The sequence below is a fragment of the Aythya ferina genome (genome assembly GCF_964211825.1).
Source record: "Aythya ferina genome assembly, chromosome: 11".
In the NCBI taxonomy this organism is placed as follows: domain Eukaryota; kingdom Metazoa; phylum Chordata; class Aves; order Anseriformes; family Anatidae; genus Aythya; species Aythya ferina.
In genome coordinates this window covers 10,547,295-10,574,238 of record NC_140307.1, presented here as the reverse complement: position 1 = coordinate 10,574,238, position 26,944 = coordinate 10,547,295, and the positions used below count along the sequence as shown (strand labels likewise).

The following is a 26,944-nucleotide window of genomic DNA, read 5'->3' as shown; positions in this document are numbered from 1 at the left end:
TTGTATGTATGTTTTCTGTCAGTTGCCTGTAATACTCAACATTAACACAGATCTGTTTCAAGCCCAAGGTAGCCACTAGTCATTTTCCCTTCCCCTAGGAAAGCCAGTTAAGCAACCACCACAGTAAAAGAAAGAAGTTTAAAATAGTTCAAAATTTTATTTCAGGTTTGAAGGGCAAGGTAACTACAAAAGGAAACTCTTAGCTGACATCTGCTATCCACTCAGCAATTTGGATCTCTCTCCAGAGTTACCCACTCTTCCACAAGAACCCAGAGTACAGCTTGTGTGTTCTAGTGGTGAGCTTTGCCTTTCCAAACTTATTTGTCATGCCTTACCTAATGCAGACAAAGCAAGCCTGTGTTAGCTTGGACTTAATTACAGCAACAGTCTTCTCTGTTCCAGGCACTTAAAAATTCTGTGGTTTTAAAAAGCACACAAACATACATACAAAAAAAACAGCCAGCATCCCCCCACCCCTCCCGATCTATCCTTACTCTGTTCCGACTGCAAGTGCATCTCTTGAGCTGAAGTGCCTCCTGGACAAAGCCATCACTAATTGAACACAGTTTTCATCAGTAAGAAGCTGATACGTACACACCCTAATGAAAAAAGGGCATTTGGTTTCCTGCCTCAAACAGTTTAGAACATGTGAGAGAGGATGGTCCCTCTTTGCTTGACTAACAGTCTACCAGTAACATGTCTATATATACACATACATATATATAAAACTATATAGAGAGTTGATTTTAGAATTATAATTTAGCTTAACATGTATAAGTAATGTTAAACCTATCATACACTGCTTCTGCTATTGTGCATTTCTCTCAATGGATGCAAGTTTTTCATACAAATTTTAATTTTCTCCAGCCAGGGATATAATACAGTGACAGTACGTAACTGAACCAGAGAGGCGAAGTAACCACCTCTCTCTCTTCTCCCCTACTGCAGCCCAGTTTTAAAAAGCATGCATTCCTCATCACTAACACCTTGTTGCAGCCTTCAGCCTTTTCAGCAGATACTGCAAGGATCCTGGCCGTAAACAAGGACTCGGTGGACTCTTCCATTACTCTCTGCAAGTGTGGCCTGTATCAGAGCTAATAGCTAAGTTTAATATTGCAGAATAGAGATGCATAATCATCATCTATGAAGTGTCTGTTTGCTCTATTCTAAAGTATTTATTTGAATTCATATTCTGTTCTGCAGGCCAAAGGGGGCTAGAATCTTCTCACTCTCTTTTTCCAAATGCAAACAGAAAATGATTGCCAATTCCTAACTTTCTCTATTAGGAGAGAGCAAGCCTTCTGTTCTAACAGACCGTGTTGTTCGTTACAGATCGACTCTGTTTTTCTGGATGGTGGCCACTACACAGCATTCTGCAAGCACTCAGTCACCAAAAACTGGTACTGGATGATTCACAGATCACCAAGATCCCAAATTCCTCAGTGCAGACTGACAGAGCTTATCTCCTGTTCTACACCTGTCAGGCCTTTTCTGCACCCAAAGGAAGCAACAAGTCATGAAAAAACAACAACAGTGAGTACATCTGCAATTAGAATTCATTGGCAGAATCAGCTAAATTCTGTTTCATCAATAAACCAGAGCATTCATGCTACCTGATCTGCTTGTGGTATTGCAGTCAGTAATTTCTAGAGAGAGGGCTGGAGTTAGAGCTTCCAAGCCTGTTATGAAATTCACATCCACTGTGTCTAATGTTTGTTTTTCATGACAAACTTCATAGATCCCTCAAAATATCAGAAATGCTGAGCATACAGATTTGCTTACCTGAAAATTCCTGTTTCTCTGTTGCTTATATATGCATGTAGACAGATAAAAACTCAGACTGATTCAAGATTTTTGAATGCCAACCCATTCAGGAAAGGAAAACTAACCCAAATCCAGACCAGGGAAATGCACAAAGTTCAGCTAAAACAATTTCTAGACTAAGTAGTTCTAGACAAAACAGTATTCTTTTCATCTGAAGAGCCTTTAAACTGTGTGAATGTGATTTAGACTGTCGTTATGTAGAATTCTGACCATTACAGAACTAGTTGAGAATGAAAACAAACTCAAATATACACTTAATAGGATATATTTTTAAATCATTTCTTCATTAAGGTCTTTAATGCATGTATACATGAAAAATTTATATTAAAAAATTAAAAAGGAAAAATCTTGTTTGTTTAGAATAACTCTGATGTGCACAAATATTGACCAAAGCTAACAAAAAAAATACAGCTCTGCCTTTTTTATTAAATAGTGTTGCAATTACTTAGAGCTGGCAAATAAAAGCAATCCTCTGATTTTTAGAGTTTCTCACAAAAAGGACAACATTTTATTATATACATAGTTCTGATGTGCAAGTATGCAATCAATATGTACACTTACATTCCTAACTGTTTACATCATTCTAGAGTATTCACAGTAGAATCAAGCTTAAGGTTAGAAATGTGAAAAGGCCATAATAGTGAAAGAAAAAGATAAAAATAAAGATATGCCTTGGGATTTTAAGACATTTTAAACTACTTGTTAATAGATTTCAGATGACTAAGCTAGAATTCAATTTTGGAGCAGACTAAAAATATAGTTGTTTGTTAAATAAATGGTAACGCAAGTATGCTTTTAAATGGTTTCACAGATGGCAGTATTACCACAAGCATTATTAATCAGTCTGATTTAAGCAAGAGTACTGACCAGAAAGAGCTTGCTTGCAGAGAAGCTGCTGCAACCATCCCCGTAACTTTAAGTGACTACATTTGTCATAGTTTTGCATATTTATGCGCCTTCCAATACCTACTTTGCTCTTATAAAAAGAAAACCAGTTTTCTTAACCCATGCTACTTTATGTGGCCATGTCCACTGCTCGCTGTTCGTAAGAACTGTAAAAGAGAATATATGCAGCTGAGGATTTCACAGATGATGATGAGATCTCAGACACTTCATGGTCATCAAACTTAAACCAGCGCTGTTTTGAGGCATTTTTGCAGTAGGCGGTATAGTGCCCTCCATCCAACCCACCATAATGATTCTGTGAACAGAAGAAAAGAATTAATGACCTTGAAAGTTGCCACTTCTTACCTGGTTAAGGAAAATAACCTAGAATGTGAGATTTTTAAATAAACACTGAGCGTTCTTTTTAGAACACAGATCATCTGCGACCAGGTAGGCAGCCTGGAAACCCAGATGAATTCCACAGACTGCCGCAAGTCTTAGCATAAAGATCAGCTAGCTTTGAAATGTGACATGGTTACTTACTGATACTGAAAATAGATTGTATCTCTTCAAGTTATTCTTTGGACCAATAACATACTGTGAGAGGTCAAGAGTTTCCAATGGGAAATCTACAGAGGTCTGAAGTTTTTGCTTCCATCTTCCATCATAGGAAAATCTAGAGATGAAAAAGCATTGTTTTAAGTTACAAGTCATTTGTATGCTATTTAAGAATATTAAGCCATGTTTGGTTTCTCTGTTTCTAACCCATACGTGGTCTCAACTAAAGACTGAACTGTTTCAAAAACAGCATGTGGCTCCAACTCTCTTAATGCTTGCACACATGCTTCTTAGCACGGATGAAGAGAGGCTGCTTGTAGAAGTGCTTTGTAAACTACAGCCTAGTAAAGCAGACATCAGGTGAAAATGAAATTTTTGCAACATTACAACTGGACTCACATCTGGAACTTTCTCTAATTAAAAATTGTTAGTTACTGCACTAGAACAATCAATCTGCATGAATGCCTGGTCACCCTAATTAATTTTCATAGATTATTATTTCACTTACCGTTTCAAGTGCACTAGAAGAACAGGTGGTAATTTCCAAATTTCTATTTTTTTCAAAGAATCCCTTCGAGTTTTGCAATGGCTACAGTAAAATCTATTATTGTCAGTGAGCTTTTCTTCTTTGGAGAACAATCTAAGGCATTCCTTAAAACAAAACATAAATACAGATTGTGAACGGCAGATGTTTAGGGTAGTGTACCAAAAATGTTTATTTCTTATTTGCTTGTTAACTTGCAACAATAATCTACATGCCATGTTTCACAAATATAGGGAAAACTGAGTTGCATCCAAGTGTAGAAGTAAATTGTAATTTTTACTGCATATATTAGTTATCTGCAAGTATTTCAAACTGTACTGACAACATTTTTTTAAAAACACAACAGAACTGTGGCATACAGAAACAAATACTAGACATGTCTTTTCTGTCACTGTGGCTTCAATATTCCATCCTGCTTGTATTTTAAAACTGTTAAGAAGGGATCTAATTTTTTAAATTCTGGAAGAATTAAAAAAAATAGCAGGCTTGGGTCTGTTCATGTTTCAGGTTAGTGTAAGCTGGAACACTGATGAACCCCTTCAACAAGAGGCTGAACAAAGAAACCCAAAATGGCTGAGGTTGGAAGGGTCTGCTGGAGGGCATCAGGTCCAAACCCACACCAGTTGTCCAGGACAGTGTCCTGGAACCACAGCCACTCTGGACAGCCTGTTTCAGCAGAAGTAGCATCATAAGTCACAAAGATAAATGTTTTTACTGTTTCAAAAATTGTTTTTCTCTAGGGCCACCTTACCTGCAGTGTACATTTACTAGTGGATGCAAGTGGTAGCGACAAATACATGAAAGCCTCAAAGGTCCGGGACTTCTTGTGGCATGTGAGACACTGCACTGTAGATTTGAACTGGCCTTGAAAGAGTGCCACGATGATGGATTCGTTGAGCTGTTTGTGTTTCTGCCAGGCTAGTTCTGCTGCTCTGAGGTCATCAAGATGATCATTGTTTTCTTCCTTGTATCTTTTCCTGTTGTCAGCCTGTATAACAGAAGTTTGAATACTTTAGCTGTATATTAACATATGTATAAATAGGAAGTTTAATCTATACGCAACTATACTACTGAATATTGGCAAGTATATCTGAACACGCCAGCATAGCCATTCATTTCCTAGCTGTTTAGTTGTCTTCCACCATTCCCTTCAGTACCTTATAGAGGCTGATTTTGTAACAGTAGAATTCTGAATACTTGGATTTCCTTCTATCCTTTCAGTAACACAAGCAGCACTACATGGCCACTGTAAACTAATTTAGATTATAAACAACTCCTGCTTCGGGACTGATTTCTTGCAAAAGTCATGTGCTATACCAATAATAGTTCTGGAACTTGTCTAAAGTACCTACCCTGCCCCTGAAGACTCCCACTAGTTTAATATGTCCCCCACCACCCACAAGTTGTCCACAGTGATGAAAAGTACAAGGCAATGACAGCATTTTCCCAAAAGTTATTACTACTTGAACAACTCTCCCCATTCTGAAAGAGAAGATATACACACAGTAACTGAGATTTGAGGTTTAAAAGCAGTAAGGTAAAGAGTACTTAAGAAAACCTGCTTCACCGCAGAGTTTCTTTCATGCTGTCGCAATCTTGAGGTGGAAAAATGTGTAAGGTTACAGCACAAAACTCGCTTCTCCTAGCAAGCTTCTCTTACTCTTAGCAGACTCTTGAGGAACAAAAATAAAAGTCTGCAGACACCAACAGTTCAGCAGTCTCCAGGCTGAAAACATTTAGCAGACATCCTCCAGATACAAGGCACATGTTTCAGTCCTTGCTGGAGCCTGAATTCCTACAGGTGAATAGGCTGAGGTACCAGTACGTGAGTATCATTAAAAAAAAAATCATTAACGGCTGTCTCCACCTCAGCCCAGATAACTGAAAGTAAATTTTTACTTTCTCTTTGCCTATTTGTGTCTTTATTCCCTAAACCACAGAATCTTTGGGCACAGACTCTCCAACTACACGGCCTGAAGTAGCTACAAAAGCTAGACTCTGCAAGGGATGTTTGAAGATACATGGGAGGTGTTGAATTATATAGACCTCGGGATCTTCTACTCAACAAGAATATAAGAAAAGCAAGCCATTTTGGTAATTCTAGGGCTTCCCAAACAGAGGGATATCACAGAAATGTGACTTTGTCTCCACACAGCAGTGGGGAGCTGAATTCAGCACAAATGCTTACTCAACCCTACCCAGAAGCTGTTTTAAATAAAAGTTTGTCCATTTGCCTTGGCACAAAGCTTTGTTACTTAAATCTTCTTAAGAACTATGAGATATGAGAAAAATTATTTCTCTTGATCATTTAACAGATGTGTATTTTGTAACATGTATTGCTTACTTTATTTAAATCTTCGTGCAAGCCATCCATTAGAAAGAGAAGCAATTCTTGGGAGTCTTGCTGGCTATATCCTGCAAATTGGTCATTAATCTTCCCAATTGTAATTTTGAAGTCTTTTGGACTGATATATTTATACTGCCCTGTCCATAAAGCTTTCATTATTACTCCAAACTCTTCAGCCACTTCACCTTTATGCCCCAGGAAATTTGACCTATACAATTAAACAGACAAAAATATATGTTTTTATATATACACAAATATATGCTATATAGATATAAATGTATTTTATATATATAGTGAGCTATCCAATTAAGATTTATTATTAATTCAAGACTTTCTCCCAATTCTGAAGTAATTTCTTTAGACCAAGCAAAAATGGTTGCGAGTTTAAGTTAAAACTTTTGTATACTTTGGCATTATAATTTGGTTCCACAATCAAAATTGGTCTGATGGAAGGTACAGTTATTTCCAGCTTGTTTTGCAAACTGCTACTTAAATATTGTTTTTAAGAGATAGTAGTACACTTATTTATGAACGTGCTAAAGCACAATTCAAGATTGTCTGGTAATACTTATTTCGTCCCGTATCTACACTCTGTAAAATCTCAAAAGATTTAGAGGTTAATATTTCTCTTATTTAAAAGAATTAAAACAACAAAAAATCTTTAGCTCTATTAAGTGATTTTTTTAATTAACAAATGTAAAGTCAGATTTTTTTTTTTTACTTTCACTTGAAAGCAAAGGGTAAGTATAAGATATTGTTACCTGTTAATATCATCTTGATACAAGTTTCTGTTAAAATACTCAGCCAGGTGAGGTGCATTGCACAGACACTGTAATATGGAATTCATATAGCAAGTGTTCCCTAGATTACGAAGTCCTGTAAGAGCTGGTCCCGATCCCCCAAACACAGGATTAAGATTCCTAATTTGTGATGCAGAGAGTCTTGAAATTTCTGCTTTAGTGTAATAGATTGGTCTGTAAGGAAGAAATTATTTTATTTCTTTTTAAGCAGTCTCAGCCTTGACAAGTCTGTGCACATAACTTAAGAAAATCACCTTTCCCCCCCCCCCCCAGGAAATGAAATATCCTGGCACAAGAGGCTACCAAATACAAATCATTTAATGTATTCAAGATCAGTGGAATAGTGAAAAATCTCTATATACTGGCCTATAATCAGACTGATTTATAGGCTAAATCAGTATTTATTTTTTTAATTTACAGATGAGGAATTAGTTGTTTATTTACCTCAGTTTAAAAATCAAAAACTGTATTTCAGAAGCTACAAGACAATTAGTGTCTTCCATGTTAACACAAATAATACCAACACTTAAAAAGCAACTGTTGTCCAATTACACTGACCTCTGAAATTTCTATTAATACTTAATTATCACATTAATTCTCAAAAACATAACTGCCAATACATTAGATGTGTAGCAATGAAATTTTGGTCTACCAAAAAAACCCTCTTGCATCCTTTGAAAATACTTATAAAATATTAATGAATTTCAGTTGGATAAGGACAAATTAAGTCCTATATGCTATCATATTGCGTAAATTGTGATATAACTTATCAAACATACTTATTTTCACGATTGACTGCAGGAGTTACGGGAATTCTTTTCTTCTCTTCCTCCTGAATGGCTTGGGTTATATCTGGGGAAGAGTAGGAGCGCTTCAGTTTGGAGTGTTCCCGTTCTCGTTCAATAGTCACCTGCGGCTTGGGTTTATGCGTTGGTGGGGTAGCTGGAGGAGTGGATGAAGGAGCCATTTCTGGTGGGTACATATGAACAGTGTTTGTTGGCGAGTGATAGTAACGAAAGGTTCCAGTGATTGGATCCAGAAACTTACGGAGGAAAAAAGAAGTGTTTTAGAGTCAGGTAAAAATCATCATTAGCCTTAACTACTCTAGCAATACATGAGTTTCTCAAGTAATGAGTTGTTAACGGTAGTTATTGACCTAAATATGTAATGGATTAAGTTTAGTGGAAGGTACCACCTTCACCAAAATGCATATAAAGCAGCTGGTTAGCACCAGAAGCAGATGAGCTCCCCTAGTTTCATTACAAATAATATTAAAATTCAGGAAGTACCTGTGTGTGCAAGTTGGGAGAGACAAAAATAAAACGAGATCTGACTTAGCAATATGACAGAACTGAAATGCACTGTGAAACTGCCCAAGAAACTCGATTATAACATCAGAAATAGAAAATAATATCAGAAACACAAGATTACCTTTACCCAACCCAGAGGCAGTCCTGGTATTATCCTTCCCATTTCTTCACTTCGTGCTCTCATCAATGGCTCCCGCTGAGACTAATAAATACAGTGGAAATGTGAGGTATGTGTGGTTACTTATGAAGAGCAGCAAGCTGTCTGTGACTTCCCTATGCAGTTACATGTTTTAATGCAAAACAGTTCAATAAGAAATCCTTGATTATAGCTGGAAATGGAACTTACTGGAGGACGCAAAAATGGTAACATAGTAATACTATTTTGTATTACTCTAAACAAAATTAATTTGTCAACATGCTCCGGGGCAAAAAACAAAAAAAAAGGACAATTCAGTCTCACTAGTCTGACTACTCCATTCTTTCCCTAAAGAAGCCACTTTATTAAAAAAAAAAAAAAAAATGCCTCTGTTAGACACATAGGGATGATCTTTTTTCCCTTCCAAAGTAGTATGCAATGGAGTACACAAGATGATGACCAAGAATGGAAGACTTGTTAATGCCATCAGACTTGTTAACGCATTAAGAGTGAAAAAATTCTAGTGAAACTTTCAAGTATTTATTTGCAGATGAATGGGACAAATGGAAAAAGCACACAAACAGCTATAAAAATGGCACAGTCTTTTCTTAGGATTATGACTTTAAAAAATAAAGTTAGGTGGAATTTAACATGAGATAATCATAAAGCATCTGTGCTTGATTGATTTTAGCTACATACAACACATTGTATTTACTTTAAGTCTTTCAGTATCTTGATCAGAATCCTCTCTAAGGGGTCCTGGCTTTTGAGCTCCACTGTCTGGTTGTCCTTTAACCCCAGTTTGCTGTAAAAGATTTTGAGAGAAGGCTTTGAATTTTCATCTGTAACGTTAGTAAAGATAGCTGATAAAGAATAGTAGGGAAGGAGGTTTGTTTTTTTTTTTTTTTGTCATTGAATGCAAGTGCCTTGAAGTCACTACTGCAGCTATTTACACATGACTTTTTTCAGCTATGCAGCAATTTGTTGGAATAGCCTTTGTAACTGAATGTTGTGTTGTACAGGATGGACTTAATAATTTCAAGATCTCAGAAATCAGAAATAAAGTCTCAAAATAATAGATTAGGGTATTGCTTTGCTTCTTACACTAGTCAACAAAACCCTGTTATATCAGTGTTCATGCAGCTGGGGACGTGCTACAGAGTTTATTATGATACTGTGATTCTGTCCGTAGTGTTTGTTACAACAGTACAGCATATATTTTGGGCTGGTATGAGAGATAGAGGCATGGCAGCATTTTATAGTTGAAACTGAAGATGGCAGACCATGAACCATCCAACTCTGCCTTCACGCCAATGGTGATTTTTATTATCTTATGGGAACTACATGTTCCCTACCTGCAAACAAGAATCAAGCCAGTCTATATATAGCTGCCCTATAACACCACACATATCTTGGTTTTAACTTTCTCCCCTACATCTATGTAAAAACAGCAGGTCTAAACAAGATTCCAGTGAAGTACATATTTAGAAATTAGACTGATACCATCTCACTTCAGGAGACACCCAAATGATCCTGAATACCCCATGCGCCCGTTTTCACTAACCTTGCCTGGAACAGACACAGAAGTCTGAGATGCATCACCCAGCACACGTCTCTGCATATCTGGTGTTCGAGCTCCCTTTTCTCTTTCTTCCACAGATACTTTGTCGATCTCCATCCTTTTTGCACCAATGTTTTCTGGTTCATTTTTATTTTGCTTTTTTGCTTCTATTGTCTCTTTGCGCACTCTTTCTTTTTCCTTTTCCTCCTGTTCTCTTTTTATTTGGTCATCTCTCTCCTTCTGTTCTCTCTCCTCTTTGGATTGCTGCAGCTTTTCTTTGTGTTCCTTTTCTCTCTGTTCTTCCTTTGCTTTCTGCTCTTGTTCTTCTTTTTCTCGCTTGAGTCTTTCTTTTTGTTCTTCTTGTTGTCTCTCCCGCAATTCTTTTTCTCTTTTGTTTTTCTCTAACAGGGCAGCAGTTTCTGCATGTATATGACTTTTTTCTTCTTCTGTCAGGGTGCTTTTTACATCACGTACAGGTTTTGTGGACCGATCTGGAACTATTTGTCCATTCTCAATAGGCTGGCTGTCACTGAGTGTGCTTTCAGATTTTGGTCTGTTATCATCAGGAATCTTCATTGAAGGCTTTTTAGTACGATCAACCTGTAACAGAAAGCACAGAACAACTCACTAAAGCTACTAGCACTCTGCTAGCTAAACTTCTTCTAAGAAAGATTTATAAAAGCATGAAAATCATATAAAATTGATTTTTATCAGAGATAGCCAATTTTCCATTTCAGTAAATCTGGTAATTCAAATTGGTCATTAACTAAATATTCATTTAACTTCCAGATGTGAGATAACAATCAACAACCCTTACAGAACCATAAGGACAGCATTAAACACACATTACTACAACTTGGGTCTTTATTTTCAAGCTTTCAAAGGTGAACATGTTAAAGTAATCAGGCAGCCAAATTTGGGCTTGGCTCTCAATCACATGCTCTGTCATCTGATTAAGGCAGATCTGCTTGATGGGAAGAGGTATTTAAGAATGATTTCTGCTCAGACCTAGGAGAGCAGGTTGGTTTTGATGCTGAAATAGAAGTTCTAAAAAAACAAAGGGAAGAAAATAAGTACGGTCTTTTTCATAGCTTAGGGTCCATTAGATGAAAATCTGTATTAAAGGAAGTATCTAAAAAGGAAGTATCTTTATTTCTTACCTAAAAAGGTAAGAAATAAAGAGCTGTACATTTTTAGCCTTATCTTCCAAAGAAAACAAGTCATTTTAGTGCACGGACTCTACAAAGGTGTTCTAGAAAATTTTTTCCTCTGAAGAAGAAACAAGACCCCATACTTTCACTACTGGACCACAAATGAAAAGCCTCCAAAGTGTATTTTTTTATTTGAAGGAAGATACAGTGGCTGGAAAGCAGAGCTTTGGAAGAGCAAAGGTAAGTCATAACTTAATTGCCCTCACTATTTCATCATATGTATGTACTGATCAGAAAAGGTTGCTAATAGACTTTCTGAATTAATGAGCAATTGCTGACCTTCAACTTCTCTGGCACTCCCATCAAAATCCTCAATGAAAACTCAGCAATTATGTCAAGTGTATTCAGTTTCATAAAGTTCTGTGGATTATTTACCATGGCTTCACAGACCACCAATAGTCTCTGTACCAATGTAGTTGTGTACAGGGCTTAAACAAATACTGAGAACATACCTCCGTGGAAGTCTGCATGTGGTGGGTCTCTAGTACGTTAACCCTATGCTAAATCTGAAACAAAGAAAACACAACTTACCTCAGGGATACTTCTTGTACTAGATACGGGATTGACTACAAATGAACTGTCATGTTTTGGAACAGCAGCACCCTCTACGCTTGGTCTGTTAAGTGATTTTAGTCTCTCTTCCAAATTAGCTTCTGTTTCTTCATTTTCAATCCCTTCTGTTGGAGAAGGCTTTATAGTGGCAACAGGTGGAACAGGAGCTGGTTCTTCCAAAGATGGATATGTAAAATCCACTGGGGGTAGGAGAGGAAAAAAACATAGGAAAGCTCTTACAACAAAACCAAAATGACCCTCAAGTTCCACCAGACCCCAAAATTTAGCCTTGTTCTGAGCTACATCTCCATCTCCCTCACATGTACTTGAATGAAGTTACGTCCAGTAATTAGAAATACTAGGGAGAAAGAATCTCCGTTATACTTACAGGAAACAGTTACTGCTTCAATCTTGCTATGCTGAGGTGGAGTTACTTTAGCATTTGTTGTGTACTGGGGAAAACAAAGGAGCCAGTTTTCATAACCTCCTTCTAGAACTAAAGGTTCATTCTTCAGTAGAGTTTTGCTTTCCCACTAGAAAAAAAAGGAAAAAAAAAGTTAAGTGACTTAAACACAGTGAGGAAATGTTTCAGTCTTAACCTTGTTGAAATTTCTGTGTCTGGTCATTATACTAAGAGGTTATTTTTGAGATTTTAAAATAAGAATTAAACAGGCTGTAAAAACACTTCAGGGAACAGGGTTTGGAGAATGCCAAACACATGAGGAGGTTCCTACCTGTAACTACAGCAGGGTCTGAATATTTCCAGTACAGAAAGAACCACTTACTACTTGTTCAGGTAACAATCCTCCATGCAGAAAAATACTTTATTTGGTTTCTTATCAGGTAAATTTACTGAGCAATTATCATAAAATCATAGAATGGGTTGGGTTGGAAGGGACCTAAAGACCATCTAGTTTCAATTCCCCTGCTTCAGGCCACTAGATCAGGTTGCCCACGGCCTCGTCCAACCTGGTCTCAAACACATCCAGGGATGGGGCATCCACAACTCCTCTGGGAAACCTATTCCAGTGCCTCACCGCCCTCTGAGTGAAGAATTTCCTCCTAAACTCTGATCTAAATCTTCCCTCTTTTAGTTTAAAACCATTCCCCCTTGTCCTATCATTATCTGCCCAAGCAAAAAGTTCTCTCTGTCTTTTGTAAGTCCCCTTATAGTATTGAAAACTTGCAATGACATCACCCCAGAGCCTTCAGGCTGAGCATCCCCAGCCCTCTCAGCCTGTCTTCATAGGAGAGGTGCTCCAGCCCTCTGATCATCTTTGTAACTAGGGGTGTTGGCTTTGGAAAGTATAGTAACATTAACTAGAACATGAACAGAAGTTCAGAGACTATTCTGTAACGCAATAAATGGAGAGAACTGCCTGAACTAGTCTCTGAACCCCAGTATTGAATAGTTATGTACACGTGCAGTCTCTCACAAGAGCCACCTTTATAAAGAGTAGGGACAACACAGCTATAGCCAGAATTCTGACTTTTAAATGTTACGCAACTCAATATTGAGTCTATTAGCTCCTTCCAAAGATGAGGCTCAAACTTAAATTCATGTTTTTCCAGAACTGATATTTAATAAAGTACAAAACTTAACAGTTTTCAAGTTATTTCTGGTGTCTCTTTTACCTTGATTCTTCCATTCTAGAAAGCATTGGCTTGATAGGACTGCAGAGAAGTTAGCTTTTTTCAACCTGCCTATGCAGGTGGCTGGCCAGTTCCCATAGATGTGGACTTAGTTGTCTCATGCTTTCATGTATTAGCAATGACTCTGGCAAACAATACTAAGTACTTTCTCAAACAACTGTCAGCCAAGAACTTAAAGTTTACAAGCTAGCTGTTGAGGATGGCAGTTGAATCATTCTACTATTTACTTATTTAATGAGTTACTTTCCACTACTACAGCACAAGCAGGGGAAAGTGAAGCTTCAGACTATATTTCTGCTATCAAAATAAGCAGTCTTTGAAAACTAAACCAAAATGTTTATCCAGCATATCATTGTCTTCCATATACTTTGTAATTATACATACTTTAAGACCACCTTACTTATTGAGATGAAATAATATAAAATGTGCAACTTGCCAACCTTAAAAAGCGCGTCTTTCAGGCTCTGAAGAGTTGTTCCTAGCTTTACATCTTCTGCAGAACTAAACCAGTCCAGGAGTATAACGTAATCAAAGTGTCCTCTCTTCTTCCATTGATCTCTAGAATCTTCCGGGAGTCTAGCTTCAATCCAGCTAGCAGTAACTCTGAAATATATTAACATGCACTTAAATGTACAAGTAACACTTAGTCCAACAATATATGGTCCAACCTATACATGCTTACATGCTTGGATAAAATACACAAGCTCTGACTTGAAGGCAGTACATACCAAAACAGAGCTGTCCAGATGCATTTCACAAATTTGTATGTACCGGAGACTCTAAAACTAAATGTACAAGTTGTAAAAGCATATGACCCTTCTAATGCATTCTTTTTTTCAGTCACTTTATAGAGGGAATGCCAGTAAGACAGTACTTCAAAGAAATCAAACATTTCACTATCATTTAACATTATTCCATACCCAGCACTGATAGCTTCTTCTGGGACGCTGATAGATCTTGGAATACAGGATTCCTGATAATCCTTTGAGCTTCGAGCATCCATTATAATTAATTCAATGCTTTTGTCCGTCATCATTGCAAACAGTTTCTCAGCTGTGACTGCTCCTTGAAATAAAAAAGCTATTAGATGCTAAAAGCTACATTATAAATGGAGATAACTATGATCGTGTCTGACTGGAGTAATCAAGACTGCAAACAGATGACAGAACAGAAAAGTGTACAGAATACATTCGTATATATATATATATCCTTCCCACAAAGTCATGGAGCTGTGGAACAGATTGGCTCTTTTGCTCCTGCTACTATAATGATTAGCAGCTGATCTGCTAAATTAGACAATACTGGATACTTCAGTGATAAATTAGTTGATTTTTCATGGTCTCATTTAACTTAAGCTATATAGGCAAGCACTCGTGAACTACATGCTGCAGATGTTCTCTAGAGTTCTCAGCTGAAGAGGAACATTTTCATGTTTATTACAAGAACAAAAAACAAGGCTGGGGTGGCAAGGGGAAATTTCTTATTTAATTGAGAAAGTCGACACATTTCAGCCTTGTCTAGACATTTTTCTTAGCAGTTGAGGAGACATTTTTCTTTCTATTTAACCACTCTGGGGTTAGTACAGCTTTAGTAACTAAAGTTTTGAAAAACTTAGAACAGCTTTCTAAGTTCAAGGGACATGATGAAGGCTTAAATACAGAGCTTTACTACTAAGTTGCTATTGTTGAAAGAACACATACCAAAAGTTTCACTGAAATACTCTGACTGTGAAGTAACTGTTAAAGAACTGCAGCTGCCAAAATGATAGGTGCATAAGCATATAGAGACTTTTTTCACACCTGTGTGAACATTGCATCTCTTACCGCTCAGACTTTCAGACTGATCCCTTCTTTCCAGTGAATGCTTGCTCTCACCATTAATCTGTGTTGCAGGAAGGGGAAAAAGAAAAAGCTAGTTAATTTAGGAAGACACCAAGGTTGCTGCTCTACCTAGACAGAAAGCAGTTAAAAAGGCAATACAACCTGCAGCATCATCTGCTGGGTGAAATTCATGAAGCACTTGTGGAAAAAATTTCTTTTTCCCCCACACTATTGCTAACTAGTCAGCTCTCTCCTAAAAAGGAGTCATGTAACAAATACATTATCATGATTCTTATCCGATAGTTCCAGCAATGGTGAAAAGCACAGTTGTAATATAGAGTTTGACTTTACAAAACACTAGTGTATCTTAAGCAAGAATTGGAGGTTGGTAGGGTTTTACCTTTTCCAAAGAAGACTCAAAAGGCTATGGGGAATATAAAGTAATTTCAAAAACAAAACAAGCCAACAAAAAAAAGATTCTGAACTGGAAACAGCTACTAATAAATACCACATGCAGGATTAAAACTATACCTTTAGACTGAATTGAGAATTCAAAAACATCTTCAATTACCTTTTGGCTTTTTCCTTTGGAATCTGCTGTACTTTCTGATGAGCTTTTGGCTGAACTCTTTCCATCATCTTTTGGTTCTTGCTTTTTCTGCAGCTCCTGTCTGTCCCTCTCTTCGAGTCTTTTCCGAACTTCAGCTTCTTCATATCTACGGAAAACATTTCCCCACAACCAATATTATATGATCAGCTAGCCTTGGACAATTAGCACCAGAACTATCAAGTCAAGGGAAGGGTGGGGGTGGCCATGAAACAGGAAGTATTTAAAGAAAATCCTCCCCAACATCCCCTCACTGCATCAAAGCCCACTTTCCTCCCTGACTTCTTGATACAATTTATTTCATTCTTAAATCCTGCTTTGGCTCTTATTTCATAGCCACTGCTCTTAAGGGTTTATTATTTTTTTTCCTCTTTAAACCTGAGGTCACGCTTAGCTATGATGTCACTAAAGATAATAGGTTTTTCATTTCACAGAAACTAAGTACTGGTCTTACAGTCTTACTTAAGTCTTGCAGATAAACTTCAACTTACTATAACAATCACCCAGGGTATTTTATTTGGTTTTGCAACAGTCTTAATAACAGTCTTAATAATAGTTAAAAATGAGTTAACTCAGTTCTCTTAAGTGCCTTTTTCTGAGAAGTTGGGTCACAACTACCAATACAGTAGCAGTCACCTTTGGGATGTAAGCTGACTTTATAACACTGTTACATCCTCACCACTGCCCCTGCTGCTTATTTCACAGTGTAACTACAGCGAAGTCAATGCAAGAACCCTGTGTACTCAAAACTTTTTGTGCATGTAAGTCTTGCATACAGATGTCCCTTTCATAATGCCTCAGCCTTTAAAGTTAACCTTCCAGCCCTCTGCCATTTTAAGGACAAGCACGATATTGTAAACCAGTAGCCTCCAAACTACAGCTTTTAGATCACCAGCTGTAGGGTTGCACATTGCTGCCACATTGCACTCTAGTTAATAGAACTGAGAAGATAACAGTTATTAGTGATCCACAAAGCAAAAACTTATGTAAAAAAAAAAGTTATATTAAAAAAAAATGTTTTGAATTAACAATATTGATGACTGAGCCAAGTAGTGAGGCTTGGACACTGAATTGAATTAGTAATTGTCATTTTAATTATATGTTGACTAATCAGGACTAAAATGACAACTACTATGCAATTTTATTTCATACTAAGAGCACTGTGTTAATGAACTATATCATAGCATTGGATTCTGCCTCAAACTCTACTCCACCAATAGGAAGCAGGCAGCGAGTGTAATTCTATTTCTTAAATAGGCTTCTTGATTTGGCAAAGACATCATAAATTGGAACAGAGCATTCTGTTCTTATTTGGAGTTAATGGTACAAAAATATATTTAAGATTTTCATTGAATTTGGTCAATATGGAATATTTACCCAGCAATTTCCCATTTACCTACTGGTATGCCTTTGAAGCACATACTAGCTCATTCATTTAAGTATTCCTAAGCCTATACAAATGACGTTTCAGCAGCTCCACTTTTGGTTAATTATTAACTGTTAAACTATTTGCTGGCCTATTGCCTAGAAGAGGAGTTGTACAATAACAATTTCTATAAAACCACTTCTGTAGTTACACAGGAGTCATGTTTCATTTATTCTCCCTTTAAATACATATACATTTTGTGCAGAGTAGTTGAAAATTATCTTGTCAAATTTCAAAACTCAGTTCATTTCACGATAAACCATAAGTTACTAAACAATAAGTCTCTAAATAACTTTGGTTTTCTATAACTCTATCAAAGTTTACCCTTAAAGTGAATTTGTAGCTCTGCTGAATTGTAAGACAATTAAAAACAAGGAAGATTTAAAGACTGTTTAATGTGTAGTATCATCAAGCATCCTTAGTATGTCTCTTTTCATATACATGTAGCTATTTTCTTCTCTGTTCACCTAAACTGACTTTTTAGATTAAGCACTACAAAAGGCATAGAAGAAGCTTTTACAGTAATTCTGGTGGGGCCTGGGGAAGGGAAATGTGCATAACAGACAGAGTTGAAAGGGTGGGAAGGGAGAGACAGGCAGTTGCTGAGGATGTGAAAAGCAAAAAAGGCTGCTAGAAGCAAGACAGGCTCTATCTTTACATGGTAGTTAGTACAGTTTATCTTACAACATACTGACACGATTTCATGGCTTATGGCACAAAGACTTGTGCCATACAACTCAGCAACTGTAAATGAGCTAACGAAAGCCCCTTAGCCCATACTAGCAAAACTGCATTTCCATAAATGTGTCTGCAAGTGGTAGAGGTGAAGAAAAGGTGTAGCAGCTAGCTAAAGAATAAAAAAATGTCTTTAGAAATGTGCTTTGTTAGTGTAAACCAAGTCCCAATTAGGAGGGCTTGTTAACATGGAAATATTAGTAATGTGCATTAGTACATTTGGCCTCAGGTGACCTTATGATGAAAAGCGTGGGGAGGAAATGGCTCCTGATCACTTCTGGAGTACATATAGCTTATATTGTCTGGTGGTTTCTTCCTATCAGTCGATGAACAAACCAACAAATCATAGTCTCCAAGAATTGAGAAAATGAACAGTGGCAAGCTACTGGAATAAATGATTACAAAAATAAGCTACAAAAGCAGGCTCTTGTGGGTACACATTTTAAGTTTAAGAATTTAAGCTATCTAGATGGTACTGCAAGCACAATCCTTTACTGCTATACAGCATGAAAACCTGCAACTGCACGCATACTGGCTTCATGTATAACTAACCATATTATATGTTCATTGTATTCACATACCTGAGTTTAAGGCTGTCTGAGAGTCTTTCAGCTTCTTCAACAGCTTTTTTTAAATTTGTAGGTCCAAGAATTGAATGGAAATAATCCTAAAATTACAAGCATCAGCCCACATATTAATGGTACAGCTTAATACTGCTGATTTCTATGCATATAAAGAACAGCTACCGTACAGAAAATTGGTATTATAGTGGTAATAATGCAAAAAAAAAAAAAAAAAGACTGTTTTGAGCTGTTTTCCACTCAAACATGAATTTGTAAGTAAAATTGTTCTATGGCCTTAACAAATAGGCAAGGCAACTCTGTTTGTTACCAGATGGTTCTAGTTGCAAGACTGAAGCTAAAAGCACATTTGTCCATTTTCAGTAAAGTAGGCTTGAATTGAATAAAAGGAACACTCTCCCTCAATCCCCAAGCTCCTTAGCACTGCACCAAAAGAAGTCAGCGGAAAGACGACAGGATTACCCTTCCATGAAAAATATTCACATGTCTATTTATATATCTTAAGTATAATTAATAAGAGCAAACTGTAAGAGCAATTAACAATAGACTTGTCAAAAATAGGAAGTAAAAATGTCAGCACAAGTGAGACAGTTTACTTCATATCAGTGAAATTCTTTGAATGTGCCGTAGTGCAAATTTCTGTGCTTCTCATGCTTCTACGAAAAAGCAAAATGGTCAGAAAGCTTTTTATACCTGCTGCTGCTTAAAATCAGGTCTCTTTTTAATAAAATTATAAACAGTCACATATTTCATATATAGGATATAAGCTTTTTCTTCATCTCGGTCCAATCTGCTTTCTTCTGCTGCTTTGAAAATCTTAAGGGCACTCTGCACATAACTGAAATCCAGAAAAGAAGAGTAAATCCCACAATTGTTGACTTGTCCCCAAACATCTTTTAATTAAAAGATGCCATTTTAAATGTTTGCAGCCCCTGCCCATATATTAAGCATTTGATTTTTACCATCTTAATAAGGCTTTTACTAACATGAATTGCAATTATGCTCCTCCAAATGAAGTTTCTCCTTGCTATTTTGTTTTTCTGATCTTATTTAAAATCTTCCATATCTAAATAGCATACTGAGACATAGAAAAAAGTACTTTTCTGAAAATATTTTTGAGGAAAAACTAATAGTAAAATGAAATGACTGATAGTCTAGAAGTGCTAGAGGCAAAATATTTTCTATTCATGCATCTGCAGAGCTTTTAATTTTTAAGAACTTGTATTTATGTAGCCTTTTCTCAAAGTACTCAAGCTGTCATGGGCACCATGCTCAAGAAGTTACTTTCTGCAGGCAGTAAGCATATCTGATGTGATAGCTTGTCATACATAAGGCTATCAAAGATTTGATAGTTAACTAATAACTGAGAAAACTTAGATCTAAAACATAATCATCTGAGCTGGAATCTGCTCAGAAGAGTAACAATAACACTTCTAATACTAGGAGTTTCTCTAGAGGGAAACTCATTAATATTTAGTACATAAGGAAACAATTTAACTTACACAGGTATCAAAATTCTATTTACTATATGCTACTAAGACTTGTATTTTGAATAGTTGATCCCAAATCAATGAAAATATGCACCTCTTTGTACTGGTCTTTTCAGGTTTTATTTCTGTCTTCTTGTTGAGATCTTTCAATGAAGTACAGAGATAGAGCTCCTTAGGTACAGATGCCACAGCAGGCATGTTAATGTTGTTACTTATGTCCCTTCTAGGATGGTACAGCTTCTCAGAAGTCTCTATCAATATTGTTCTGAAAACAAAACAAAAACACATCAGGTAGGAAGAGCCCAAGTACAGTCCATCAATGGCTTTTAAAACAGTTACTATCTTTACCAGTACGGTGTTATGACCTAACCTGTCTCATGTTACATGAATCAACACTAATATAAAGCAATTTGGAACTGACACAGTTAAAGATTACCTTTAGAATTGTTCATTATAGTTTAAATTAAGTGCATGTAATCAGTCAGAGCTCTAGTAACTGATCTGGTCCGCTACAGTCTGGTGAAGCATTACTCAATGCTACAGCATCAGCACCTGTCCTTGGTGTTAAGCTATGTCACAACCATTAAAAACAGGATTACTTACATAATAGGCAGCTATTTAAAAGGAAAAAAAAAAAAAATCACTCTGGGCAATTATATGTAGCATAGAGCATACATAGGAAAATTATTCCAGGAGTCAAAAACAAACAAACAAAAACTTCTTTGCCAAAAGAGAAATAATGCTTGAACTGCAACTATTTAAGTGTTAATCATCTGTAAGAGTCTTCTTTTATCAGTTGTATGTATTATTGATGCAAGCAGATTAGGAAGATTAATTTATACAGTTAATTATTCAGTCAAAGTGATAGTTATTTGAAACAACTCTGGGTAATTTGTCAAGAACGTGAGCATTATGTTTCAAATACCAGAATAATAAGGAAAACAAGGAGAAAAGAAATGTTGACTTAATGATGATCAAATGAATCTATCCAGAAAATACTCAACTTTATAGTTGAAAAAATATTACCAAAAATCAACTGACCTATTTGCACTGTGAAATCAGTGCTGGATAATTATTTTACAACTAGCTTAGCACCAGCCTCTGCAAATAGATGCTATGCCCGTGGAAAGGTGGCTTGTTATGTCTTGGTAAGACACGAGCTGAGGAAAGGAACATTGAAGCAGAATATTAAAAAAGGCCATAAAGAGAATGTTAAAGGAACTGTTAAAAGCTGCTTGAAAATGTCTTTGAAGTGCTGCAGGTCCTAAGCTCCCAGGTACAGTTGTCTTTCTGCTGCCACTTGGAAGCATTCCCCACCAAGCTGTTACGTGGTTAAGTAGAGTTTGGCCAGAAAGGACTGTTACATCATCTCATCTGACATTCTGCATGCAGCAGTCCATTAAGTCTCATACAGATAGTCTAACTAAAACCTTTGCATATATTATACAGTGAGCTATTTTAGCCCTTGGGGATGGCAGGGGAAGAGCTCTGCTTAACCAGTGAGACGTTCAGGTCCTAGCAAACCCAAATAAATTCAGGGCAACTAATTAGAAGAAAGATGCTCAAATAATCCTAACAAATACATTTCCTAGATGCCAGAAGGAAGCGAAAATCCACATAGCCTTTGACATGATGAAGGCAGGGCTCTTCCCTCACACCCCAAGGTGAGAATCAGCACAACAGTGTGACCAAAACCACCATCAGCCAGTAACCTCAGAGTGAAGTTTTGCATAACTGAACTGATCTGTAGCTGACTGTTACTGAACGAGAAGGTTCTGATTTCCCTCTGTCTTTCTCATACTGGCCTGGAACTTATGCGGTCTCTTCTTGAGCCAGTGCAGCTTGCTGAAGAGGCAGAAAAGCTCTGCAGCTTGTGCAAGGACAGCAGTCAGCATGCACAGCCAGGAATGAGCAGCTGAGATGAGAATGGGATGCCTTCCTGCGGCTCAGTGCTGGTACCAGCCAGCTAACTTACTGCCTTAACACAGATGCTATGCTTGCTAATTTTCTAATTACATAGTGTCTGTGCAAACTTGGTAAACTTGAAAAAAAAAAAAAAAAAATCCTTCCTATGAGATTGCATTCCAGATAATTCTAGAAAGTATACCATAAATTCCTCAAATACTAATTTTAGTACATAAAATTAAGAATTTATCCCATACCTCAGGCATCTTAAGAACATTTTCCCCTCCCTATAAAGTGCCTTATCACAGAATCACAGAATTTCTAGGTTGGAAGAGACCTCAAGATCGTCGAGTCCAACCTCTGACCTAACACTAACAAGTCCTCCACTAAACCATATCACTAAGAAATGTTCAACTTCAACTTTCAGGAGATATTTAGTTGCTGAAAACAAGGCAGAAAACTAATGAAAGCTTTCCATTCAGTAGAAACAAAACAAAACAGACACGCATCCCTCCACAAAGTAAAGGCCCTTCCCAATTTAAAAGCTTTTTTGCCTTAGACATACTTTTTTTTTTTTTTTTAAGTAGTCTTACAGAATTACAGGAAAAGGCCTCAATCTTACGAAGACTTTAACATTGCTTGTCTAATCATACCTTCAGAACACGTCTTTAACTGGCTCTTTATTTCTCCTTAGAACTGTAAATAGACTTTTTCTTTGAAGCTTTAAGTCCTTTCTAAATTTATCTTCAATGTTTGCTCTGTTATGTAATCAGTATTCTCTTAATCTTAAGTGGCAGCATTTGGTTGAGTTCAGACAGAATATTGTAACTAAATATGTATTATGAAAAAGATGCAAATATAACATCACTGCGTCTGTGTATGAGGAAAAAAATAAGATGATGTGGAAGAGCAGCCATGTAAGGAAAGGCAGAAGATGCTAGTAAACTTTCATGTGCTGCTGACACACCTTGATAAAGGCAGTTCTGGGACCTCATCTCTACAAATGGGGAACTATTGGATAAAAGACAAATCTCAGATCTGGCTAAGAACAGAAATGGACTTTCCATGTTTTTCCGCTACAGTTAGTAAGAGTCATAACTAAGTGATTTTAAATTGCCAAACACAACACTAAACTTACTTTTATTTTCTGATCTGAAGAAATTTCTACGCCCTTTCCAAAACATGAGCTGCTAACCACGGTAGCTGATGAATGAGGCATTACTGTTTGACCTCCCAGAGCATTGCAATCCATACAACATGCTGCAGTAAAATGAGTAAGGATAGATTAGAAATAACATTTTCTGGAAAAAAAAAATAAAATCAAATTCTCAATAGCCTACTTAATGGAATTACATGTAGCATATATCAAAAGTTAATATAAGGTTTCATTTGAGGTCCCTAATGACCAAACCTAAATGAACACAGCTCTGTGTCACCAAAACAAAGGCAGCCAGAGTTAGTGGCTAACAAAGGCTTTCCTACTCACAATAACGCTGTTCCAAATGAAAGTTTGTGCTAGTCAGTCTAAAAAATCAAGCAGCAATAAGAAAACATCAACCAACTGTTTCTAGGAACATCTGTGTCTCTTACTGTTTTAGAACTGGGAAAAATGATGAACAGAGCTAGTGGAAGAGCCCTCTTGATTACATTCGACTTACAAATGGTAACGTATGTTAAAACTCGGAATGTGACGTACAGTAACAACTTCCAAGTCTCTCCCCGTCAGCTAGTAAAAGGGGAAGAAGGAAACAAGCTCTTAGCAGTTTTCTGAAGCAGAAATAACATGCAAGTTTCCTGCATTTTGGGTACAGTATTTCTAAAATATTGAGTGATAAAAACTTTAGTTTGAGGTGAAGTGCTGGGTATTCAACCCATTCTCGGGCAGACTCTGCTTCCTTTGGTGGCATGCTAGAAAGGCTTGGCTTGCTGAGCAGTTACTAGGTGAAGTATTGCTACCCGCATAGAGAGAAGCTGATCTATGACCAGACACTTATAAGTTATACAATACACGAATTAAAATACAGATATACAGACAATGGGTACCATACTTCTTTGTTAGTCTTCTTCTCTTCCACAAACAAAAAGCAAGGAAGGGACAAGAACATCTGAAAACAGTAATGGACGTCAGCTTATCCAAGAGCAGCACAACTTCCCTCTCGTGCCCCCAAGTTCTCCTACCTACTCTCCTCCTAAAAAGCAGTAAATCGTTGTGTCACTACATGTTCTGAGCCAGTCTATGTGCACAGATTGTTTGCTGCCCTGTGGCATGCATCCACACCATTTTCACCAAGTCTCCTAGTGCTGGTTTGGAATCCCCCCTCCTCCTCCTCCTCACCTCCTATCTCATCTCCAGACATTTCTTAAAGAACTGCAGCTTGCTGCCTTTTTACTGCTGGTAGTCTTACAGAAACAGAGGCAAGAGAACCAGTTCATGAAACAAACTGTATTTGAGACAAGAAATGCTTGAGAAGAAATGGCCAGAGAATGCAATTATCTTCCTAAATCCAAACAAATTGCTCACTTTTTGTACATGGGCATGTTTCCTCTCTTTTATTGCATTTATTCCTCCTTGAGTATAGGATTCCATAGCAACCTAGCCCTAACTGCTTTTACTTCTTAGACTTTCCAAAAAAAAATCTCCAACTATTCTGCTTTATCAATTCCTTTTACCCCCTATGGTTCTCATTTTTTTTAGCATACTATCATCAGATGCTCTATTCAAATTATTGTTTTGAAGTGAAATGCTGCTGTTCTTCACTAAAAACTCATTTCCATTTACAAACAAATTTCTCTTGGCCTGATATTTTGCATTTGCTGTCTCAGTTGAATGAGGTTCTTACTTTTTTTTTTCCTCCTTTGAGAGGGCGTTGGGAAGAATTTATGATTTCACAACCATAATCTGCTCTGATATACATAAATAACCAGATGATTCTGAACCTAACTTTTTGCAGATACTGAATTCCTAACTGACCTGGCCTCTGTACTTCCTCCAGCAAAAGAAGTTGCACAAATAAAGACATTCGGGAGGAGTTAGCATACAGCAGTGCAACACATGGAGATAGACCAGCTGCTGCAAGTCTGTTCTAGGTCTCTATTTGTTTCCACCAGAAGAGCTGCAATGAACTGCACTTTCTTATCAGGATTGCATCAATTTTACCAAAATACACTCTTGCTGGTCCAGTCTGCACTGATTAGATTATGCTCGTTTTTGCCCAGTATTTCCTTTCCCTCCAGACTTAAAATCACCACAATGGCAATACTGAGTTATCGGTAAACCCTTCAGATTATGTGTGCCTTCCTCACATCTGTAAGGAGGACAGAATGTCTCCTTCCCCAACAAGAGAATGAAACTGGATCATGAAACCGTTAAAAAAGCAAGAGATTGCAGAAGCTATGATACCTTATTAGTCAACTCTGTGAGGAAGAGTAAACAACCTATGTTCCTTAAAACTGAAGATCAGATACACAAATTCACCCTGCCAGTTGAAACATTGTCTCAGCATTCAGGAAAGCTGAAAACAAGGACAACATCCTAAAAACACATGGGAAATCATGTTCAGGTATCTATGGACATTTAAAATACTTAAAAGGAATAGTTTTACACTGACAGGGAAGCATACCTGTTGGTAACAGGTTTTTCTACATCTAATTGCCGTGCCTGTTTCGCTGAGGATGTGAGTAAGCTCTAAGTGGAATGACAACAGCAAGAACGACGCACAGAAGCAGTTATATTGCAAGCAGCATACCCTAACACGGGCTGAAAAAAGTTACCATGCTAAGTGCAGCGCATCATCAATTCAGGTGCGTAATAAAGTATTATTCACCTATTTATTTTTCTCTCTGAGATTTGAGCAAATGAGCAATGGGTTTCTCACGAGCATCATTTATCAGTGAGTTTTACCGCTTGCACTTCGTGCGCTAGAATTGCTTTTGTTAAGATTGTCAGTATTAAACTGGAAACGTGGTATTTTCACGGGGCTGAAACACCCAACGCAGTACATTTCGCTGTGAGGCCTCCAGCTCTGCCAGGCTCTGTTAATACCACAGGCCTCGGTGCTGCAACCTGCTGTGCAGAGGCAGCCCGTGCCCATCAGGGCCTGGCCAGGCAGGACGCTGCGCTCCCCCCGGGCACGCCGAGTTCTGTCATTTTTGGGTATCAGGGGGCCAGGCACCCAGGGTCCACCCAGGGTCTGCCCGGCCACGTACCACACTCAGACCCCGCGCAGGAGCCTCTCTTTTCACCTCAATCCCTCCTGACAGCTCCCTCACCCGGCAGTGTCGCTGACGGTGATGGCGTTCGGGGGCAAGACGCTATAAAGTTAACTTAAAACCTAAGTTTTCGGGGGTTTTTACGCAGTTAGCTCGGCCGCCATTCGGCCTAAGCAAAAAGCCAACCAGCTTCACCTCTTAATTAGACAATTAACGCCCTCCAAGCGCACGGGCACGGCCGAGGGGGCGCCAGGCAGAGCCCCCGGCCCGGCGGTGCCGCTCCCCGGCCATTTTCCTGCGGCCGTCCCCGGGCTCCGGCCGGGCTTCCCTCAGCCCCGTCCCCGCCTCGCCCGGCCCGGCCCGGCCGCCCAAGGTCACGGCGGCGGGGCGGGGAGCTGCCGGTACCCTCCGGGCCGAGCCCGGGCCCTTTGCCCTCAGCGCGGCCCCGCTCCCCCCCCCCCCGCAGCCCCTCGGGGGCCGCCTCCCAGCCGGGTTCCGAGCGGCGGGGCCGGGCCCGGGGCTTCCCGTCCAAGGGCGCCCGCCCCCCTCCCACCGCGTCCGGGGCAGGGCGTGAGGCGAGCCCGGGGCAGGCCTCGCTCCGCCGCCGGTCCCCACTCACCGCCGCGGGGTCTCGCTGCCTCAGCCCGCCGGCCCGGGGCAGGCCCATGTCCGAGCGGGGCTGCCGCGGAGACCTCGCTATGCTGCCATGGCTGCTGGGGCGGAACTCGGCGGCCCTGCCCGGCTCAGCTCCCTCCCCGCCGGGCCTCTCCGCTCCCCCGCGGGGGCGGGG

The 26,944-nt window shown here is 38.4% G+C and overlaps 2 protein-coding genes across 8 annotated transcripts; one reads left to right on the top strand and one right to left on the bottom strand.

Annotated features, from left to right (window-relative positions):
* Positions 1 to 133: 133 nt before the first annotated feature.
* On the bottom strand, positions 134 to 26,916 carry USP8 (ubiquitin specific peptidase 8). 7 transcript variants are annotated; one of them, XM_084532017.1, is made up of 21 exons: positions 26,774 to 26,893; positions 23,084 to 23,205; positions 20,135 to 20,305; positions 19,244 to 19,388; positions 18,551 to 18,636; positions 15,773 to 15,917; positions 15,205 to 15,262; positions 14,302 to 14,440; positions 13,822 to 13,984; positions 12,117 to 12,261; positions 11,708 to 11,928; positions 9,969 to 10,565; positions 9,120 to 9,209; positions 8,390 to 8,470; positions 7,738 to 8,000; positions 6,920 to 7,132; positions 6,156 to 6,366; positions 4,563 to 4,799; positions 3,776 to 3,918; positions 3,253 to 3,385; positions 134 to 3,025 (listed from the first exon to the last, which is right to left on the bottom strand). In XM_084532017.1, exons 3-21 carry the CDS (start codon positions 20,236 to 20,238, stop codon positions 2,840 to 2,842), a joined length of 3,360 nt encoding a protein of 1,119 aa, XP_084388143.1. In that variant the 5' UTR covers positions 20,239 to 20,305; positions 23,084 to 23,205; positions 26,774 to 26,893; the 3' UTR covers positions 134 to 2,839. The 7 variants fall into 7 exon arrangements, with proteins under 7 accessions (XP_084388143.1, XP_084388140.1, XP_084388139.1 ...); XM_084532014.1 differs by having other exon boundaries at positions 14,302 to 14,446; positions 26,774 to 26,891; XM_084532013.1 differs by lacking the exon at positions 23,084 to 23,205 and having other exon boundaries at positions 14,302 to 14,446; positions 26,774 to 26,916.
* LOC311442621 (ubiquitin carboxyl-terminal hydrolase 50-like) lies at positions 143 to 2,564 on the top strand (the record flags this gene model as incomplete). The annotated part of the gene is given in 4 exon segments (XM_084532042.1): positions 143 to 243; positions 245 to 296; positions 1,333 to 1,402; positions 1,405 to 2,564. Coding segments are annotated over 4 exon segments (339 nt in total), but the record flags the coding sequence as incomplete, so codon positions are not given.
* Positions 26,917 to 26,944: the final 28 nt, after the last annotated feature.

Bases quoted from the DNA above. Each gene is read 5' to 3' on its own strand.
- USP8 (XM_084532013.1), bottom strand. From the start codon at position 20,238: ATGCCTGCTGTGGCATCTGTACCTAAGGAGCTCTATCTCTGTACTTCA. The intron at 15,263-15,772 runs GTAATTGAAGAT...CCTGCAACACAG, and splicing joins CCAAAGGAAAAAGCCAAAAG to ATTAATGGTGAGAGCAAGCA. The intron at 8,001-8,389 runs GTAATCTTGTGT...TTCCTCCGTAAG, and splicing joins TGCCTCTGGGTTGGGTAAAG to TTTCTGGATCCAATCACTGG.